Source organism: Solea senegalensis, linkage group LG21 (assembly GCF_019176455.1).
Source record: "Solea senegalensis isolate Sse05_10M linkage group LG21, IFAPA_SoseM_1, whole genome shotgun sequence".
Taxonomy (NCBI): Eukaryota; Metazoa; Chordata; class Actinopteri; order Pleuronectiformes; family Soleidae; genus Solea; species Solea senegalensis.
Window position 1 is genome coordinate 15,652,845 of NC_058040.1, and position 17,848 is coordinate 15,670,692.

Below are 17,848 nucleotides of genomic sequence, written 5' to 3' on the forward strand. Positions count from 1 at the left end.
CATAGCATTGAATTTTGTCACTTCTGAGTTTTGATGGGAAATGTCTTTTATCTTACTGTAAATGTCTATACATGTATCCAACTCTTCAGCCTAACTATGATTAATAAAAAATAAATAAGTAAGTGTTTGTGTATATAAATATGTATAAAAGTAATGCAAAAAGAAAAACAGGAATAAAATCTGTAAGCAGCAATATGAAAAAAGAAAAAACAGTTAAATATTGCACAGATAGTGTCGGGGGGGTTGTTATTTGGAATTTAGCAGTCTGATGGCCAGCGGAAAGTAACTATTCTTGAGTTTGTTTGTTCTGCAGTGGATGCTGCGGAACCTTCTGCCAGACACCAGCAGGGAGAACAGTCCATGGTGGGGGTGGGTGTGGTTAGGCAGCGCCTGTGTGCAGGACATGTGTGCAATGTCCTGGATGGGTGGGAGAGGAGTCCCAATGATCTTCTCCGCTGTTCTCACCACACTCTGCAGAGACTTCCAATCTGAGGTCTTGCAGCTCCCAGACCAGACGGAGATGCCACTTGTCAGCAGGCTCTCCATGGTCCCTCTGTAGAAGGTGGAGAGGATGGGAGGGGGGAGAGACACCCTTCTCATCCGTCGCAGGAAGTGTAGACGCTGCTTGGCTTTCTTCACCAGGGAGGTGGTGTGAAGTGTCCAGCTGAGGTTGTCTGTGATGTGAACCCCCAGGAACTTGGTACTGCTGACGGGATCTTCTGAAGTCGACGATGATCTCTTTTGTCTTGTCAACATTCAGGAGCAGGTTGTTCACCCTGCACCAGTCCACCAGGTGTCGCACTTCCTCTCTGTAGGCCAGTTCTTTGTTGTACTGAATGAGGCCCACAACTGTTGTGTCGTCCGCATATTTTAGGATGTGGTTGGTGTTGTACCTGGGACGACAGCCGTGGGTCATCAGGGTGAACAGCAGGGGACTCAGGACGCAGTCCTGTGGGGAACCGGTGCTCAGGGAGATGACACTTGAGGTGTTGTTACCCACACGGACAGACTGGGTTCTGTCAGTGAGGAAGTCCAGCAGCCAGTTGCACAGGGGGGTGTTGAGGCCCAGGGGGCCAAGTTTGTGTACCAGGTCCTGGGGGATGATCGTGTTGAATGCTGAGCTGAAGTCCAGAAACAGCATCTGCACGTGGGTGTTCTTGTCCTCCAGGTGCTCCAGGCTCAGATGGAGAGCAGTGGAGATGGTGTCCTCAGTGGAGCGGTTAGGTTGGTACACAAACTGGAGCGGGTCGTATGATGGAGGCAGTATGGAAATGATGTGGTCCTTAACCACCCGCTCGAAGCACTTCATGATGGTCGTTGTTAGTGCAACAGGGCGAAAGTCATTAAGGCATGTGATGGTTGGTTTCTTGGACACTGGGATGATCATGGCAGACTTAAAGCACGGTGGGACGGCAGCCTGGATCAGTGACGTGTTGAAGATGTCTGTGAGCACGCGGGCCAGCTTATCTGCGCACTACTTGATCAGCCGTCCTGGGATGTTATCAGGGCCAGATGCTTTCCGTGCGTTAAATTTTCTCAGGGCTCTCCGTACAGCAGTGGTGCCTATTCAGCGAGGTGGGGGGTTGCTTTCCTCGCTGGGGTGTTGTTCAGAGCTTCAAATCTCCCAAAGAAGTTGTTGAGCTCATTGAGGAAGCTGACGTCGTCTCGGCAGGGTGAGGGTGTGGCTTTATAGTCTGTGACAGTCTTGATGCTCTGCCACAGTTGTCTGGAGTTGCTGGGGTCATGGAAGAAACCTTGGACCTTCTGGCTGTGGGCGAGACTTAGTATCTCATCATTTTGACTTAGTATCTGATACTTATGACTTAGTATGTCATTATTATGACTTAGTATAGCAATATCCTGACTTAGTATCTGATAATTATGACTTAGTATCTGATACGTATGACTTAGTATGTCATTATTATGACTTAGTATAGCAATATCATGACTTAGTATCTGATAATTATGACTTAGTATCTCATTATTGAACTAGTATCTCAACATTATGACTTAGTATAGCAATATCATGACTTAGTATCTGATAATTATGACTTAGTATCTCATTATTGAACTAGTATCTCAACATTATGACTTAGTATCTCAACATCATGACTTAATATCTGATAATAATGACTTAGTATCTCAACATCATGACTTAGTATCTCAACATCATGACTTAATATCTGATAATTATGACTTAGTATCTCATTATTGACCTAGTATCTCAATATTATGACTTTGTATCTCATTATCATGACCTAGTATCTTAATAATATGATTCAGTATCTGATAATTATTACTTAGTATCTCATTATTATTATTATTTGTGTTATGACTATGACATTATTTTTTATTATTTATTTATTTATTTATTGCCATGTGGCAGAAACGGGCTTCCATAGTAAAGATTCCTGTCGTCGGCCGAAGAAAGAAAAAAAAAGAAAAAAACGCCGGACCGGAAGTGTTGTTTCCTCCGCTGTTGACGGAACAGCTCACGGTGAACAGAGGGAGCGGAGGCTGGAGAACAGACACCGACGACAGGTTCATCACCGGAGCATCACACGGTTAAACAGGTCTGTGCTTCAGTCCAGTTCTATTCGGTTAAAACACGGGTTCTTTATTTTTGTTTTTTTAAATCCTTTTTTAAATCTTCGCAGTCACGTAAACGCGTCCTTTTCTCCAGCTGTCAATCAAACGCGAACCGAACGATCGGTGAGTCGCGGTAAAGCTCGCGCGCCTCTCATGGTAACATGTCGGGTTCAGGTGTGTTCAAGTACCGGTGTGTGTTCCTGCAGCAGCACAGGCCAGGGATAAACCGCGATAAACCGGGATAAAGCGGAATGAAGCGGGATGAAGCGGGCCTGTGGGTGGTCGCTCAGCCATTTTCACTGTGTCATCTCACCTAACATTAACATTTAACAACCCGTGTGTGTGTGTGTGTGTGTGTGTGAATGAATGAATGAGTGAGGCCTGTTGCAGCGGTGATGTTTCTGGGTTATTTTGTTTTCTCTCGGCTCGGTTTGGGTCCGCCGCGTCGTCATGGCAGCAGCAGCAACTAAATAAATAAATAAATAAAATAGTTATTTTCCTAAAGTCTCAGTCTCCGAACCATCATACCATTTAAAGGGATAGTTTTTAAATGCCGTTGTATGAGACACCAACATTTGATACGTTCCATTTGTAGTCGGAACTCGGATTTCCAACTTGGGAATCAGTTATATATTTATAATTATTTGATTAATTGGTCATTAATCGATTGTGGCCCTGCCAGAGAGGGAAAAATCACAAATTTTAACCCCAATGTATATCAGTTTAAGTCCACATTATCATAATAACGATAATAATAATAATATATATACATATATATACTCTTTGCTTTATTTTGTTGTAAAATGGTCTTTTTTCAACAGTAAACCTCTTCTGCACCAGATCGCATAGAGAAGGGGGAGTGAGTCCTGTCTGGGAAAGGGACTGAAACCTGTTTTTATTATTTGCTAATAGCATGTTTTTAGCGACAGCATGCCTGTGTGTAATTACACTGCAACTATCTACCACTGTATCTTTTACATCTTGTTTGTGTTTGTTATATATTGTCTCATTATTATATTACTTAATGACTTAATTTGTCATTATTATTACTTAATATCTCAAAATTATGACCTGGTATCTCATTATTATGACTTAGTATCTGATAATTAGGACTAAGTATCTCATTATTATGACTTAGTATCTGAATGTTAGGACTAAGTATCTCATTGTTATGACTTAGTGAGTTACAAAACTTCAGTTTCCTGTCTGTGGAAGGGACTGAGACCTGTTGTTATTGGTGTATTTGCTAATAGCCATGTTTTTAGCGATAGCATGCAATTATCTACGACTGTATCTTGTATGTCTTGTGTTTTTTTATACATCGTCTTGACGCGTTCAGACAGTTTTTTCTCTCTCTAATCTCAGGACATGTCTGTCAGGATGGAAATGGATCTCAGTGGCGTTTCCCGGACACACGTCTCCATTTGTCCTGCGGCTGAGATCAAAGCCACGCTGAAACCAGAAGCAGAGAGACCTCGCTGCTCCAGCACGCCGTGTTCCCCCATCAAAGCTGGGTACCAGATCCTGCACATGGACTCCAACTATCTGGTGGGCTTCACCACCGGCGAGGAGTTGCTCAAACTCGCCCACAAGTGGTCCGAAGGTCCCCCGGAGAAGAGTCCAGTATCAGAGGCGGTGCCCGGCCCCGTCCAGAGCGCTGTCCCCAAGTCTGCGGACCTGGGCGTCCACCGCTCATCGAGAATCTTCAAAGCCAAAAATCGCTACTATCAACCGTACGACATCCCCGCCGCTAACGGGCGGAGGCGGCGGCGTATGCCAAGCTCGAGTGAACCTGCCAGGAGCCTGCACAGCCCACTGCCACTCTGTCTGCTCAAAGGAAAAGGCGCCCAGTCCAAGTCTCTGGATTACCTTAATCTGGACAAAATCAGCATCAAAGAGTCGTCGGACACTGAGGTGTTACAGTACCAGCTGCAGCACCTGACCCTGCGAGGAGAGCGCGTGTTTCCCAGAAACAAGACATGAAACGCACTGGACGGCCTCTTTTTTTGTGTTTTTTTTGTTGATTTCTTGGTTGTTGTTTTTTCAGGCGTCCCTCGCCCTGTGAGGTTTTAGGTGCTATTTCCAGCTCGGTTTCTTTGTACTCAGATTATAAAGCAGTTCTTAACGAAGACAGTCTCATAATCCAGTTAAATGATTAACTGCCGGGGTTTTTAACCTCGTGCCGTACAGGTGACGTCGTGAGGGAAATCACTTAAATCAGTCCTCACAATGAAACGAGGCCCTGAACGCCTCGTTTCCACGCAGGTCTGCGTCTGTTCAGATGTTTATTTATAGTTCTTCAGGAGGAGCCAGTGACTGTACATTCATATCACATAGTTCATAAAAGCATTAAAGTCATGTTTTATGGCTGACTTCTTGCCATTGGGCTGTTGCTGCTGTTAGCATTCCCCTCTTTTTCCTTTTTTTAGTTGGGGGTGTTCCAGTTGTAGTCAGAAGTTGGAATTTCCGAGTTGAGGGGGCGTTCCAGTTGAAGGGAAGTCAGATTGCAGACATTTTGGACACAAACTCACAAACCCTGACATAGGAATGATTCCAAGATAGCTGTCGCTTTGGTCTTATTTGTTTTACGTTAAGTCAGATTTGTTTTACGATAAGTCAGTCAGACACATATAAAATGTTTTTTTAGTCGTGGACATGTTGCTCCACTATTTCTATTTGCAAAATACCATGTAGAGTGTTGTTACGACTACTAACAGTGACTAGCCTGAGATACGTTAGTATTTGCGACTAACCAACTTTGGACGTGTTGCTAAACCACTTGCATGTACAAATTAACGTGTACAGCGCTTGTTATCTTCTTTTATTGCTAAAAAAGGCTAACCTGAGTTTTTTTTTTTCAACTGGAACGCAATGAAGTCAGCGGTGACATCTCTTACAGTTCCGACTTTCAGGTGTAAACCAGATACAAGTAGGAACTTTCCATTAGAGCGCCCCCTGAAGTTGTATTTTCAGCTCTTTATGCGACAAATTTAAGATGGCTGCTACGATGAACTGTCCCACCGGTGTCTGTGGACATGTTGCTAAGGTGTCTTCATTTTTAAAATGGACTAGATTAGCTTGAAAGTTAGCAAACCTAGCTATAATGATAACATTAACACACTCTTTGTCACAGGAAGTTAGCTGAAAAACAAGCTAGCTAAGAGGTAATTTGTTAGAATTCCTGTTTTGAAGTTGTCTGTTAACTTTAAAGACATTTTCATTCAAAAATTTAAAAATTATAGTTCATACATTTGCACAAGTTAACAAAATTGTGTTTATATAACTTGTTATCTTTAGTTTAAATAGCTTTTCTGTGAGTTGAACACTCTGAGGCAGAGTCCATCAAACTCCTCTCCTCCGTGGCTTTGGCGTCGTTGGCGCAATCAATCTGTACACAACTGCTTTTCCATGTGTTGATCACTAGGGGGCAGCGATTGTGACTGAATTAACAGACGTGAAAAAGAAGGAAAAACTGTGGTGGAAACGAGGCGTGTGGTAAAAAAAAAAAAATCTAAACAATGTGAATCATATAAACTTAGCAATAACTAGTGAACCTATTTATTGGCGGTGTGTTTGTGTGTTTGTGTGTGGAGACGCTGAGGAAAAGCACATATCACAGATCAGAGCTTTAACCCGCTACAGGCCTGTACGTGTGTGAGGAGCCACGCTCGTGGACCATTTATTTAACAATTAACGCTCTGCATTAACTATAGTATGATTAAAGTTTCACTATGTTGCTACATTTATTTATAACTGTCAACTATTACCGGTGTTTTAAACCTCTTTTTTTATCATTAAATGGAGAAAAAAAAAAATGTGATTTTGATTGTGATGGCAGTTGTAAAGGGATAGTTCAGTTTTATTCCCAGTGTGGTTGTATGAGATTTTGACAAGTGCTAACATATTTGAATGACTTAAAAGGCGAAGTTAAATGACTTCAGCAAGAAAAATGTGTCTACTGATTTATCTCACTGGAGGAAAGCCGGGAGGGGAAGTTTGTGTCAACCACTCTCTCTCCCACACCAAAGCCCATAGAGAAAATCAGCGTTTTAAGCTCACAGGGACACAGTGAGCTGCTGCTCTGCTGCTGCGTCGTTCGGCAAGTTTGGGCCACTTTGGTAATTCCGAACAAATTATTTCCAACACAGAAGTCGCAAAATAACACGTTTAAACACACTGACGGGAGCAGCAGTGGATCGACAACGTCTCTATGCAGTGGTTCAGAAACGCTGGTTTTCTCTATGGGATTTGGTTTGGGGGAAGTGGAGCTGTTTACAAAGTGACATAAACTGCAGTTTTTCTGAGATAAAGCAGTCAAACATGTTCTTAAGATGTCACAGACTTAATTTTGCTCTAAAATAACAACCACACTTCAGATAAAATCCCCTACTATCCCTTTGAGTTAAGTTGGTGAATCTCGTGATCACATGGCATCACATCCTCTACATATAGAGAGTGAAATGTATAAATTAACATGGGTGGAGTCTAATTTTCAGTCTCTTCTGATTGGTTGATATTGTTTAGGAACCATTTTGGTGCATCTCTTGGTTTTGTTTTGTACTGAGTGTGTGTGTGCGTGTGTGTGTGTGCGTGTGTGTGTTCCCCTCTTACAGCTGGATTATCGGATGCCTCGCCTGCAGAAAACTCCCTCTTTTTTTTCTTCTTTTTTTTTAAATCTGCACCTGATTGCACTGTTGGATATGAACCACAGAGACGCCAGTGCACCGTGATACATGTCGCCACGGCAACCGCCAGGTGTTGACAGTAAAGCGCTGCAATATTGTACATAAAAAAAAAACATAAAAGAAAAAGCAAGCCATGTGAACACTTACAGCTCTGCGAGGAGTCGGCACGCCCCCCTGAGTTTTGGCACGGTTGTTTAAATCGAGCGGAACATTTATGTTCATCGTTGTCAGTGTGTCGCGTGACGTACGACACTTCCTGTGCCGAGGCTAGCCTCAGACACCGAGGCTAGCACACACATAAAGAAACAAATTTGAGCCAAAACCGAACAGTTAACTGTAAATTTGAAACTTGTTTTGATGTCAAACTCGGGAGGGGCCGTACAAACTTGTCTCACTGTAAATTCACTCTTATGCACTTCTGTTAAATCAAACAGAAACTGTATGCTTCGTGTTACCTGATGACTGTTAGACGATTAAAGCTTATTTCCAACAGTTTTAAATCTGTGTCTCGTGTGGGTTTTTTTCCCCAGTAACAGGGTGAGATGCTGAATCTGATAAAAGCCACACGTGCTTAAGTCAACATAGTAATAACCAGAAGGTCGCCGGTTCAAATCCCCACCCGGCCAAAAAGGGCTGGGGTACCCCTGAGCAAGGTACCATGCTCCCCGGGCGCCACTCAGTGTGGCAGCCCACTGCTCCTAATTCTAGGATGGGTCAAAATGCAGAGGAATACTTTCCCTAAGGGGATTAATAAAAACTAACTAAAGTCCATAGAGAAAATCAGCATTTTTAGCTCACGTGGACACACGAGCGCCGCTCTGCTGCCGCTCTGCTGCCGCTCTGCTGCTGCGTTTGCTTAGTTTGTGTCGCTTGGTTCGAGCCGAATGAAAAGTCACATTTGAAGGAGGCAGCAGTGGGTTTATAACTCCTGTGTTGCTGGGATGTAAAATTGCTGATTTTCTCTATGTGGGAGAGGGAGCGGTTTAGAAAAGTTTCAGTAAACGTGTTCTGAAGATGTCACAGACCTAAGCTGACATTGACGATGTTATTTTACTTGTTTGAGCTTTTTGTGAATTTGGTTAAAATCTGTTGTTTCAATGTTGGAATAAATAGATTTAGATTTCCTTGAGACCCACAGTGTGATTCTAGGATTTATTTGTCTTATCCATTGCATCCATGATTATGTTTTACAGTGGAAAGAACAGAGAGTAGTAAAAAAAGAAAAGTACAGAGTTTACAGAAAAACAAGTTCAAAACCAAACAAAGAAAAAAGGAAGAAGTAAAAAAAAAAGAATGAGGGTTTAATTATTTACATGAAAGGAAAACAGGACAAAGAGATGTGTGATGACAGTAAAAATAACAACGAATAAATGAAACAGGATGAACGTGTGAAGTGTGAGGGTGAGGTTTTTGTTTTTCCCATGCGTGTGTGTGCGTGCATCACATCCTCGTCTCCTCCGCCGGTCGGTTCATGTAGTCCTGCAGAACCTGATGGAGAGGAAGCCACTTCTTTATGGAAGCTTTGATGGCCACGATCCACCTGTGAAGGACACGAGGACACAAGGACGCGAGGACACTGACCTTTAGGACGAACATCCACACAAAAACAAGGCCACATCTTTATGATATAATAAATAATGACGTCTCCTCACCGTTTATTCTCGTTAGGATTCTCAGCACACAGGTGGAAAGTCTTGAACTCATCGGACAGAGGTTTCAGCTCGATGGTGGATTTCTTGAACGCGTACGGCTGCTCTTTCACGGTGTAGCCCTGCAGGTAGATCCCACCTGAACACACACACACACACACACACACAGCAGGAAGTGACACACACCAATTCAAAAACACTAAAAGAACCAGCCTGAGACACGGACACTCAAGAAAAAGCTGACTTTTAGAACAAAATCTGTGTTATCGTAAGTCTTTAACCTCCTAAGAATATATTAAACACTGTTTGAAAGCGTTTATCAACAAGAAACTAAAGTGTGTACTGGTTTTGTAAACCGCTCACTCTCCTACACCAAAGCCCATTGAGAAAATCAGCAATTTTACATCACAGCAACACAGGAGATACTGATCCACTGTTGCCCCCATTTATAAATTCAAATATGATTTTTTTGTGACTTCGGCATTTGAAATCTGTCATTCCCATCGACCTAAGTGAGGCGAAATTAGCGAGCGAGGCAGCAGCAGAGCAGCAGCAGAGCAGCAGCTCCTGTGTAACAGTGAGCTAAAAACGCTGGTTTTCTCAATGGGGTTTGGTGTAAAAGAGAAAAGGATGTCAAACTGGAAAATGAAGTAGGGAAAATGTTTCTTTCCACTTCAAAGACGATGCACAACTGTGAGACGTGTACGTCCGTACCATGTGCGTGAGTTGCACGGATGCCGCTGTACAGGTAGAGACATCCGTCCTTCAGGATGCAGTAGTGCTGCACCCATGTGTCCTTGTTCTTGTCCATTTTGTGGAGCAGACCGAGACACTCGGGGTTCTTCACAGCCAGCGGCGGCAGGTTGGAGTTGTGCTGGGTGACGTCGACCCACACGTGGTTCTGAAACAGTCAAGCAGATTAGAGCGAAATGAATAAATCAAACGTCACATTATTGTCATGTAATGTAGGTTACTTGTATTTCTACATCACACAGGTGACCGAAGTGCTTTGAAACCGAAACCAAAGCATGAAAATGCCATAATACACACAAGAATAAAACATTTATGGTTGTTAGTTAGAAATATCACAGTATCATCAGCGTGTTGAAGTTCCCTAAAATAAAAAATATGAAAGTCTTGTTTGTTTTTCAGCAGATTTGAAAAGTTACCTGTGTGATGGGATGAATCGCTCGCTCCATCGCCTCCAACCATCTAAAATCACAAATAAAAGACATTGAAATCAAATAAGACTCGATGTCGGAAACTCAATGAAAGCTTTAGAAACGTTTGTGTATGTTTTAAGAATAAGGTTCCCTCACAACTTCACTGTTTTTAAAAAACAATGACAATGTTATTGTTATTTTTCACAAAAAACACAAAGGTTTATTCCATCATTAGTAAACGTAAAATGGGAAAAACGTAAATGTAACTAAAAAATGTGATTTAGTTGTGCAAGAGAGAGATTTTATGAATTTCTATTAAAATGTCTAATTTTGTTTAACTTCTCTGTGTTAAGTTTACGATCATGTACGAGATAAATAATATAATCCTCACATATGAGATGGTGGAACAGGTAAATGATGGAAATTCATGGATTAAACCATTTCTTTGTATCTATTAAATCAGTTGGGGTGAACAACATTATAATATCATGATATATGTGTCAGTGATGATAGATAGTTCACAGAACTTCAAAATAAAAGCGTCTGCATTGATATGGGACGATTCATAGTTCACAACAAATATAAATATATGTATTTATGATGCAAAATGAATCTATGAATCAAGAAAGTCAGGTGTGTTGAAGCAGGGAAACTTCTAAAACATCCAGGACAGTGGCTCCTAACCCTGAGGACCCTGTGTGTGTGTGTGTGTGTTGTACCTCTTCATCTCCTGGTTGGACGTGGCACAGAAGAAGAAAACCCGGTTGAGAGCCTGAGGACGACACTTGAAGACAAAGGGTTTCCCCAGAGACGAGTCCTGTCCCACCTCAGCTCCCTCCAGCTTCACCGCAGACAGAGCTCCTCTTTTCCCTTCGTCCTGTGATCAAACGCACACACACATGGTGAGGATGATGATGATGATGATGATGGTGGTGGTGGTGATGATGATGATGTGGTGTCCGCTCAGCTCTGCTCACCCGCTTGTGTCTGTAGTAGCAGAGACAGCAGTCGTGTGTGAGGACGAACCACCTCTTCCTCCAGCCTTTAATCAGACCAGACTGGGTGCGTTTGTGGAGGTAACCCCGACACGCGGGGCGGGGGGTGTTAGGACGGCGGCCGATGTCCGAGCCGATGGTTAGTGTCAGAACATCTGGACCTGAAACAACAACAACAACAACAATCAACATAACCTCAATGACATGGTTTAATATGAAACGTTTTCTTTATTTAAGTGTCTAAAAACAACCACAGCTCCAGTATGTAAATAGCTTTATACACATTATTATACGTGCAGTTATATAGTATGTAAACGTGAATAAAGAATACATATATATATATATATATATATATGTTCCCATATTGTACATGTGAATAAATATAAATGTATATACATATACAGTATAAAGTATTTATGTATGTGTACTGTTATACATGAAATTACATATATTCTTACATACGTATAATACTATGTACTGTATATATATTGAGTTATACATGTGTTACACAGTGCAATGCTGTATATTTGGTTATATATTCTTTATAGTGTATATGTTATTATACACTGTATGTAGACTTATACATACTTATGTTAAGATGTAGATATTCAGTATAGTGTATATTGCCGTATATGTAGCTATACATGTATTACTATGCTGTACACATTGTTATACATGTTATTACATATGTGGTTATATATTGTTATATTCATGTGGCTATACACATAGTACCTACACATGTTTACATGTATATCATTATACTGCGTATACACATTTGTACACGTAGTTCTATATTAGTAATGTGTATATATATATGTATATATATATACACACGTATATGTGTGTAACATAGTAACTTTGTGTATATAAATATAGAAATATATACTGTAATTGCACATGTATAACTACATATATAACAACATAGACTTATAGGGTATTATATACTGAATATCTACATTTTATATATAGAGAGAAAGCTGAATATGAAGTTATATATTATTGAAGCTTATATACAGTTGTACATGTACTTATTATTACACACACACACACATGTAAATATACATATACATATATATATATATATATATATACATGTATATATATATATATATATATATATATATATATATATATATATATATATATACATATACATACATATATACATAGTAGTTGTACATGCAGTACCTTGTCTGGCCAGATCCGCAGCCTCAGAGTGTGGAATACTGGTGACATCGATGCCGTTCACAGCCAGAACGTAGTCTCCGACCGTCAGTCCTGCTTCTTCAGCCGCTCCGTCTGAAACCACGGCAACACAGAATCACACACGGCTACACAAACCATCGCACAAAAAAGAGCTGTAGGAGCTCGTAGGATTTACAAAATGGACGTCACGCTGAATCGCAGAAGACCAGAAGCTACAGAAATGATTGAGACAATTAACACAGGTGAGGAGAAGAAGCTAAGGGACCGTCCACATGGAAACGGAAACTTTAGGGGACCTGAAATGGTATTTTTTCCCAGAGTAGGAAACGCCAGCCTTGTGTTTCCGTGTAGAAAGTGAAAAACGCAAAGAGCGGCAAAGAAAAAGACAACGTTTTTGTTTTGTGCCATTTCCGTGTGGACGTTCAAGAGAATACAGCTTTCAGACACTTCCACACTGGCTTCACTTTACACCTATTTTTATATACAGAATGTTACTTACTCGTGTCGACTTCCGTGACCGTGATAGGTTTAGAGAACTGAATGCGAAAACCCCAGGGATACTCTCCACTGCCTTTGTTGATCTTCACCGTCCTCTCTCGAACTGTCAGTGGAACATACACACATGTTTACTTCTGCACTTTTCTAATCTTATGCTGGAGTGGATTATTTTTATTTATTTATTTATTTATTTATTTATTTATTCAATTAAAAAAACCTAAATGCTCACTTGCGACAGCTCGAGTTCTGGCGTTGAGGCTCGGCGAAATCACCCCCGAGTCCACGCTGTCTCCTTGGTAGATCCACGCTGAAGAGTGGAACGTCTCCATGTAAAATCCCCCGTCTTCACTGTCCCGGGTGGTCATGTCCATCGAGGGCGTGTCCTCAGACACTAGAAGAAAAAAACAAAACAAGGCATGATACGTCTAGAAAATCTGGTCAGTGACAGGAGACACTGACCAATCATAGGTCAGTTCAGAGCAAGAGGGCGCCTCCTACTGGCCGCTCTACTAAGCACTTAACACATGTTCCTTTGGTAGAAAGGAGTCTAATAGTTGGCTTCTCTTCCTCTCTAGGGGTCGCCACCAAGTATGACCACATATTAGATTTCTGAACTGACCCTCATGGCTAAGGTCTAGAATGTCCGATGAACATTGAACAACGGGGATTGAGTACCTTGTTCAAGGGTAACCCAGCCCCTGACCTGGCAAACTCTCTGGTTATGTCGGTGAAGGTTCAATAGTTAGCTGTGGGCGACTGGAACTCAAGCAAGTCCAGCTCACTACTGAAGAAAAACTCTCCGGTTACAAGCCAAGCTCTCTTTCAACAAAGCGACAGCGAGTTGGCCAAAAACTAGCCGAAAGATAACAGCACCGTTGTCGCGGTTCCTTACAAACGCACAGACAAAGCGGTCATAGCTGGGGACTCACCTGATTCCTCTGTGATGTCACTGGTGATGGAGCTTCCTCCAGCCGAGCTCCACTGCTTACTGTCCTTGAAGAGCTTGCGTCTCTTGGCCCAGTGGTCAGAGCTGCCGCCCTCCGCTTCTACATGCATCACAGGCTTCAGATGCTCTCTGACCTCGCTGGGACCTGGAAAAGATGGGGACACAAGAAAAACCTGGTTGTAGCCTCTTAACAAAGGGCTTACTGGATCAAATGTGTCCAACTAAATCTCCAATATCTCTCCCACACCAAAGTCCATAGAGAAAATAACATCAGCAGTAGACCAGCAACTCCTGTGTCTGTGAGTTTAAATGGCTGATTTTCTCTATGGACTCTCTATGGCGCAGGAAAAAGAGCAGTTTACAAACTTCTGATTCCAGTTGGAAATGTCTGTCTAACAGCAAGAAAAACCCCAAAAATGATCCTAAAATGACTTAAACTGGTGTAAAATGTATTTGGTGAGCCCTTTTTTGCGTCTAAGGCTGGTTCCTGGCATAGGTGGCGCTCACAGCGCCGTGTGCTTAATACCTCAGACAATCACACTTAACGGAGAACCTTAACTATGCCTTCCATGTGACTTACATCTGGATACAGTTGGTTTATTTGATTTGTTGGTTTTACCGAGCTGCTCCTTCGCGTGGATTTCTGTTGGCGTTGATCTTCTGGCGCCTCGTCGCCAATCTTTTGTCTCCTCTGTCGTTAGTGGCTGAGAAGTGCTGGTGTCTCCTGGTTCCTCACCTGCTGCTTTGGATTCACTCTCTCCTTCCTCTCTTGTGTTTACTGCCGTAACATCTCTGTCCTGAAAAGGGGACACACCGATGTCCTCCGATGAGCTTCCAAGAGAAATTTCCTTCTGACCGCTCTGGGAAGACCTTAAGTCCATCTGCAGGAACCTCTGCTCCAGTGTACCAACAGATAGAGTCATGACTGAGGACTTGTGTTTGGGTGGAGTTGAGTCTGAATCCTCCTTGTTCTGGAACAGTGGGACCTGATGGCCCTGTGGCATCTGCTCCTCTGAGCCACTGCAGGACGGAGGAATGACTTGAATCGCACAGGTTCTTCGAACAGGCTCCTCCATGACGCCATCACCGCTGCGAAACTCGACTTCCCCGATTTCTTGTTCAAACCCACTGTCTGCTACCTCAGTGTCCAGACTGTCCATGTATTTACAAGAGCTCTGTTTGAATCCTTGGTGACTGCATCGAACGGTACTTTGTCTTCGTGATTGTCCACAGATGGCGAACCCAGCGTCAGGACTGTCCCCAGAACAGATCGTACAGAATGAACTGAGTAGCGTTTGCCTCCCGTCGTATCCGTTTGTGGGTTCTGTTGAACTCACCTCGGTTTGCGAAGAGTCATCGGGGAAGTTGTCGTTGTTGGTCTGTTGAATCATCTCCAGCGTCTCCGTCTGCTCGGGACATGAGCACATCATTAACGAGGAAAAAGACTCGGTACAGGGCAGCAGTAGGTCCTCCTGCATCAATCCCAGACCTTCTGACATCCCGGGAAACGTCTGCCGCCGCCTCTGTGGATACGGACACGCTCTGTGTTCCACCGCAGCAATGCTGTTGTTCCTAATCCAGGACTTTCTCTTCTGCAGGCTGATGAACTCGTTGGTGAAGCTGGATCTGTTGGTGGACATGGACGGTCTTGCGAATGTGGGATCGTAGTTTTCAGATTCTGACAGTTGATCAAAAGACGGAGGCAGATCTTCTTGCTCCTCTTCGTTGTGGGTTAAATTGGACGATGTGTGGAATTCTTGCCATTGTTTGAGAGTGGGCGAAGTTCCGGTCCTGGAGGAGGCCAGGTCAAACCTCAGCTCCTCCAAAGTGTTGTATTTGATGTCCGCATACTCTTGCGGTGGAGGAATGTCCCAGAACTGATCGATGCTGAAGCTTTTCTGAAAATACTTCCTCTTCTCCTGAGGTTTGATGTTCAGCTGAAGTGCGGAGCCTGGCGGTGGATTCGCAGACAAGCAGTCGGTTGGTATTTGTTGTTTTTGACCAGTGTAGCACTGACAGTTTGGATTGTACCAGGTCTTTGCCGGATTGTCTGCTCGGTCAGTGACGCCGCCAAAAGAAAATCTGTAGTTCTGATCTGCGCTGCAATGGGTCACATTTAGCAGCGGACGCTCAGACGACTCGTTATCTGGCATCGTTGTCCCTTCACTCTTGAAGGTCGTCCGGGCACCGCCCACATTTTCATTCATGAAAACAAACGTGGTCTTGACCCCAGAACTGTTGAGCATTTCCTGAATCTCCAGCTTCACTCTGGACCCTGAGCAGTCGATTTTCATGATGTTGGTCACCGGTGTCGAGGAGTGAGTCTGTTTTTCGGACGAACGCTCGTGTCGCTGCTGAAACGTGATCTTTGGCGCCAAATCCTCCGAGTCACTGACGGACACGGACGTCACGATCTTCGCCCCCGTCTCCTTGTCCTCTGTCGTCTTGGTGTAGATGCTCCTTTGGCTCAGATTTGAAGTCAGGTTATAATCCTGCTTATATCGCTTCTCCTGCGGTGGAGAATTGTCGTACTTTTCCTCGTCGTCGGATCCCGTCCCGACATTTTCCCTGCGCAGTGAGTCGGTTTCGCCCTTTTCAACCACGTCATCTTTGTAGCAGGGGCTGTTGTTCTTGTTCTGCTTCAGGAAAATGTACGGCGACGCGCTCTCTGCAAGACGAAACATAAACAACCTTTGTGTTACATATTCTGACATGAATTGCCACAGATATAAATGAATGAATGAAGTGACCTCTGTTGGTATTAAGCACTTGTCTGTTGGTGTGGGAAAAACGTGACTCATCTAAGCTGCAGATTAACCTCGTCACACCCCGCTCACCGGGCCAAAGCTGCGACTCACGTTTGCTGCTGCTGGAGCTCTTCCTCCGGCTGTTCCTCCTCCTCCCCCTCTTACTCATTCTTAAATCGAGCTCTGCCTCACATACACTGAAAGAAGAAGAAAAATTATAGCAAACACATGTCTTATTTTGTTTTTAGTCTGGAAACTAAAAAGTTTGTTGCACACGCTCCCATACAGAAGTCCATAGAGAAAACTGGCGTTTTTAGCTCAGGGTGACACAGGACCTGCTGGTCCACTGCTTGAGTTTAGTAGGATTTTGTGTTTTTTACTTTGCAAATGTTTGGTTAAAAGTGACTCAGATGATTTATTTTGTCCTTTTTTGGAGTTAAATAAATTATTATTTTAATTATTATTATTATTATAATTAAATGAGAATTAAAAGAAAGAGGACTGGTGTTGGCACGTCTGCAGGTAAACAGGATCATTCTCTTTGAATGAGCGCCGTCTATATGTAGAAACAACACAGAAATGTCATAAAAATATACGCGAGACAACAAAGACAACTGATGAAATCACAGTCAACAAAGAAATCAGAAAAAGGAAAGTTTCAGAGCTGGTAAAGAAGCTTGAATCTGTGTTTTCAACACATGAACAGAATTTGGTGCATCATTTCAAGCGTACCTTTTGGTGTCAGGTCCTGGTTTGTTTCCTCTCAGAGCTGCAGACAGCGTCCACACTGTCCACACTTGTCCACACACGTCTCAGACTGATGCTCCACTTCTTACCGCTTCTATTCTCAACGCAAAGCAGCTTATTACGTTTAATCCCGCGGGGCCACCGTGATGTCCGTGTGCGGCTCGTGCACGTTCGTCCTGTTGTTGTCGTGATGTGGGATCTAAGAGATCTAACAGATCTAAGAGATCTAACAGATCTAAGAGACACTGAGTAAACAGGCAGGCACATGTTACTAAAGGGATAGTTTGGGGTTTTTTAAGTTAGTGTATGTAACAAGGGACAAGAGAATAACATCTGTTTTTAAGCCTCTTCCAACAGGAAACTCAAGTTTTCTGTTACTTTTGTAAATCACTCACTTTCTCACACTAAACCTCATAGAGAAAACCATCATTTTTTAGCTCCCGATCACAACATAAGACATTTAGATGGAGTCATGAAGGCGGCAGTGGATCAACAACTCCTGTGTGCTGTGGTGTAAAATCACTCATTTTCTCAATGGGGTTTGGTGCAGGAGAGTGAGCGACTTTTACAAACTTGTTTCTTGGTGGAAAAGGTTGTTAAATTGTGAGATTAAGTGACAAACA

General features: G+C 42.9%; 2 protein-coding genes across 5 annotated transcripts; one reads left to right on the top strand and one right to left on the bottom strand.

The window, feature by feature from the left end:
• Window positions 1-2,398: 2,398 nt before the first annotated feature.
• Window positions 2,399-5,742, top strand: macir (macrophage immunometabolism regulator). 2 transcript variants are annotated; one of them, XM_044013068.1, is made up of 2 exons: window positions 2,399-2,573; window positions 3,933-5,742. In XM_044013068.1, the coding sequence occupies exon 2, from the start codon at window positions 3,958-3,960 to the stop codon at window positions 4,570-4,572; it is 615 nt and encodes a 204-aa protein (XP_043869003.1). In that variant the 5' UTR covers window positions 2,399-2,573; window positions 3,933-3,957; the 3' UTR covers window positions 4,573-5,742. The 2 variants fall into 2 exon arrangements, with proteins under 2 accessions (XP_043869003.1, XP_043869002.1); XM_044013067.1 differs by having other exon boundaries at window positions 3,955-5,742.
• Window positions 5,743-8,412: 2,670 nt separating this feature from the next.
• On the bottom strand, window positions 8,413-17,543 carry pdzph1 (PDZ and pleckstrin homology domains 1). Of its 3 annotated transcripts, none has more exons than XM_044053610.1 (13): window positions 17,211-17,543; window positions 16,590-16,675; window positions 14,312-16,399; window positions 13,715-13,876; window positions 13,015-13,176; window positions 12,787-12,888; window positions 12,270-12,380; window positions 11,064-11,242; window positions 10,806-10,963; window positions 10,093-10,135; window positions 9,638-9,824; window positions 8,927-9,062; window positions 8,413-8,814 (listed from the first exon to the last, which is right to left on the bottom strand). In XM_044053610.1, the coding sequence occupies exons 2-13, from the start codon at window positions 16,645-16,647 to the stop codon at window positions 8,715-8,717; spliced, it is 3,486 nt and encodes a 1,161-aa protein (XP_043909545.1). In that variant the 5' UTR covers window positions 16,648-16,675; window positions 17,211-17,543; the 3' UTR covers window positions 8,413-8,714. The 3 variants fall into 3 exon arrangements, with proteins under 3 accessions (XP_043909545.1, XP_043909546.1, XP_043909544.1); XM_044053611.1 differs by having other exon boundaries at window positions 14,351-16,399; window positions 16,569-16,675; XM_044053609.1 differs by having other exon boundaries at window positions 16,569-16,675.
• Between the last annotated feature and the right edge of the window lie 305 nt (window positions 17,544-17,848).

What these genes read in the sequence shown, in the direction of transcription:
- macir (XM_044013068.1), top strand. Translation starts at nt 3,958, where the DNA reads ATGTCTGTCAGGATGGAAATGGATCTCAGTGGCGTTTCCCGGACACAC.
- pdzph1 (XM_044053609.1), bottom strand. Translation starts at nt 16,647, where the DNA reads ATGAGTAAGAGGGGGAGGAGGAGGAACAGCCGGAGGAAGAGCTCCAGC. An exon ending in TGAGTCGCAGCTTTGGCCCG is followed by an intron (nt 16,400 to 16,568) that starts GTGAGCGGGGTG and finishes TTCGTCTTGCAG; the next exon opens with AGAGCGCGTCGCCGTACATT. An exon ending in TCCAACCAGGAGATGAAGAG is followed by an intron (nt 10,136 to 10,805) that starts GTACAACACACA and finishes TTGTGATTTTAG; the next exon opens with ATGGTTGGAGGCGATGGAGC.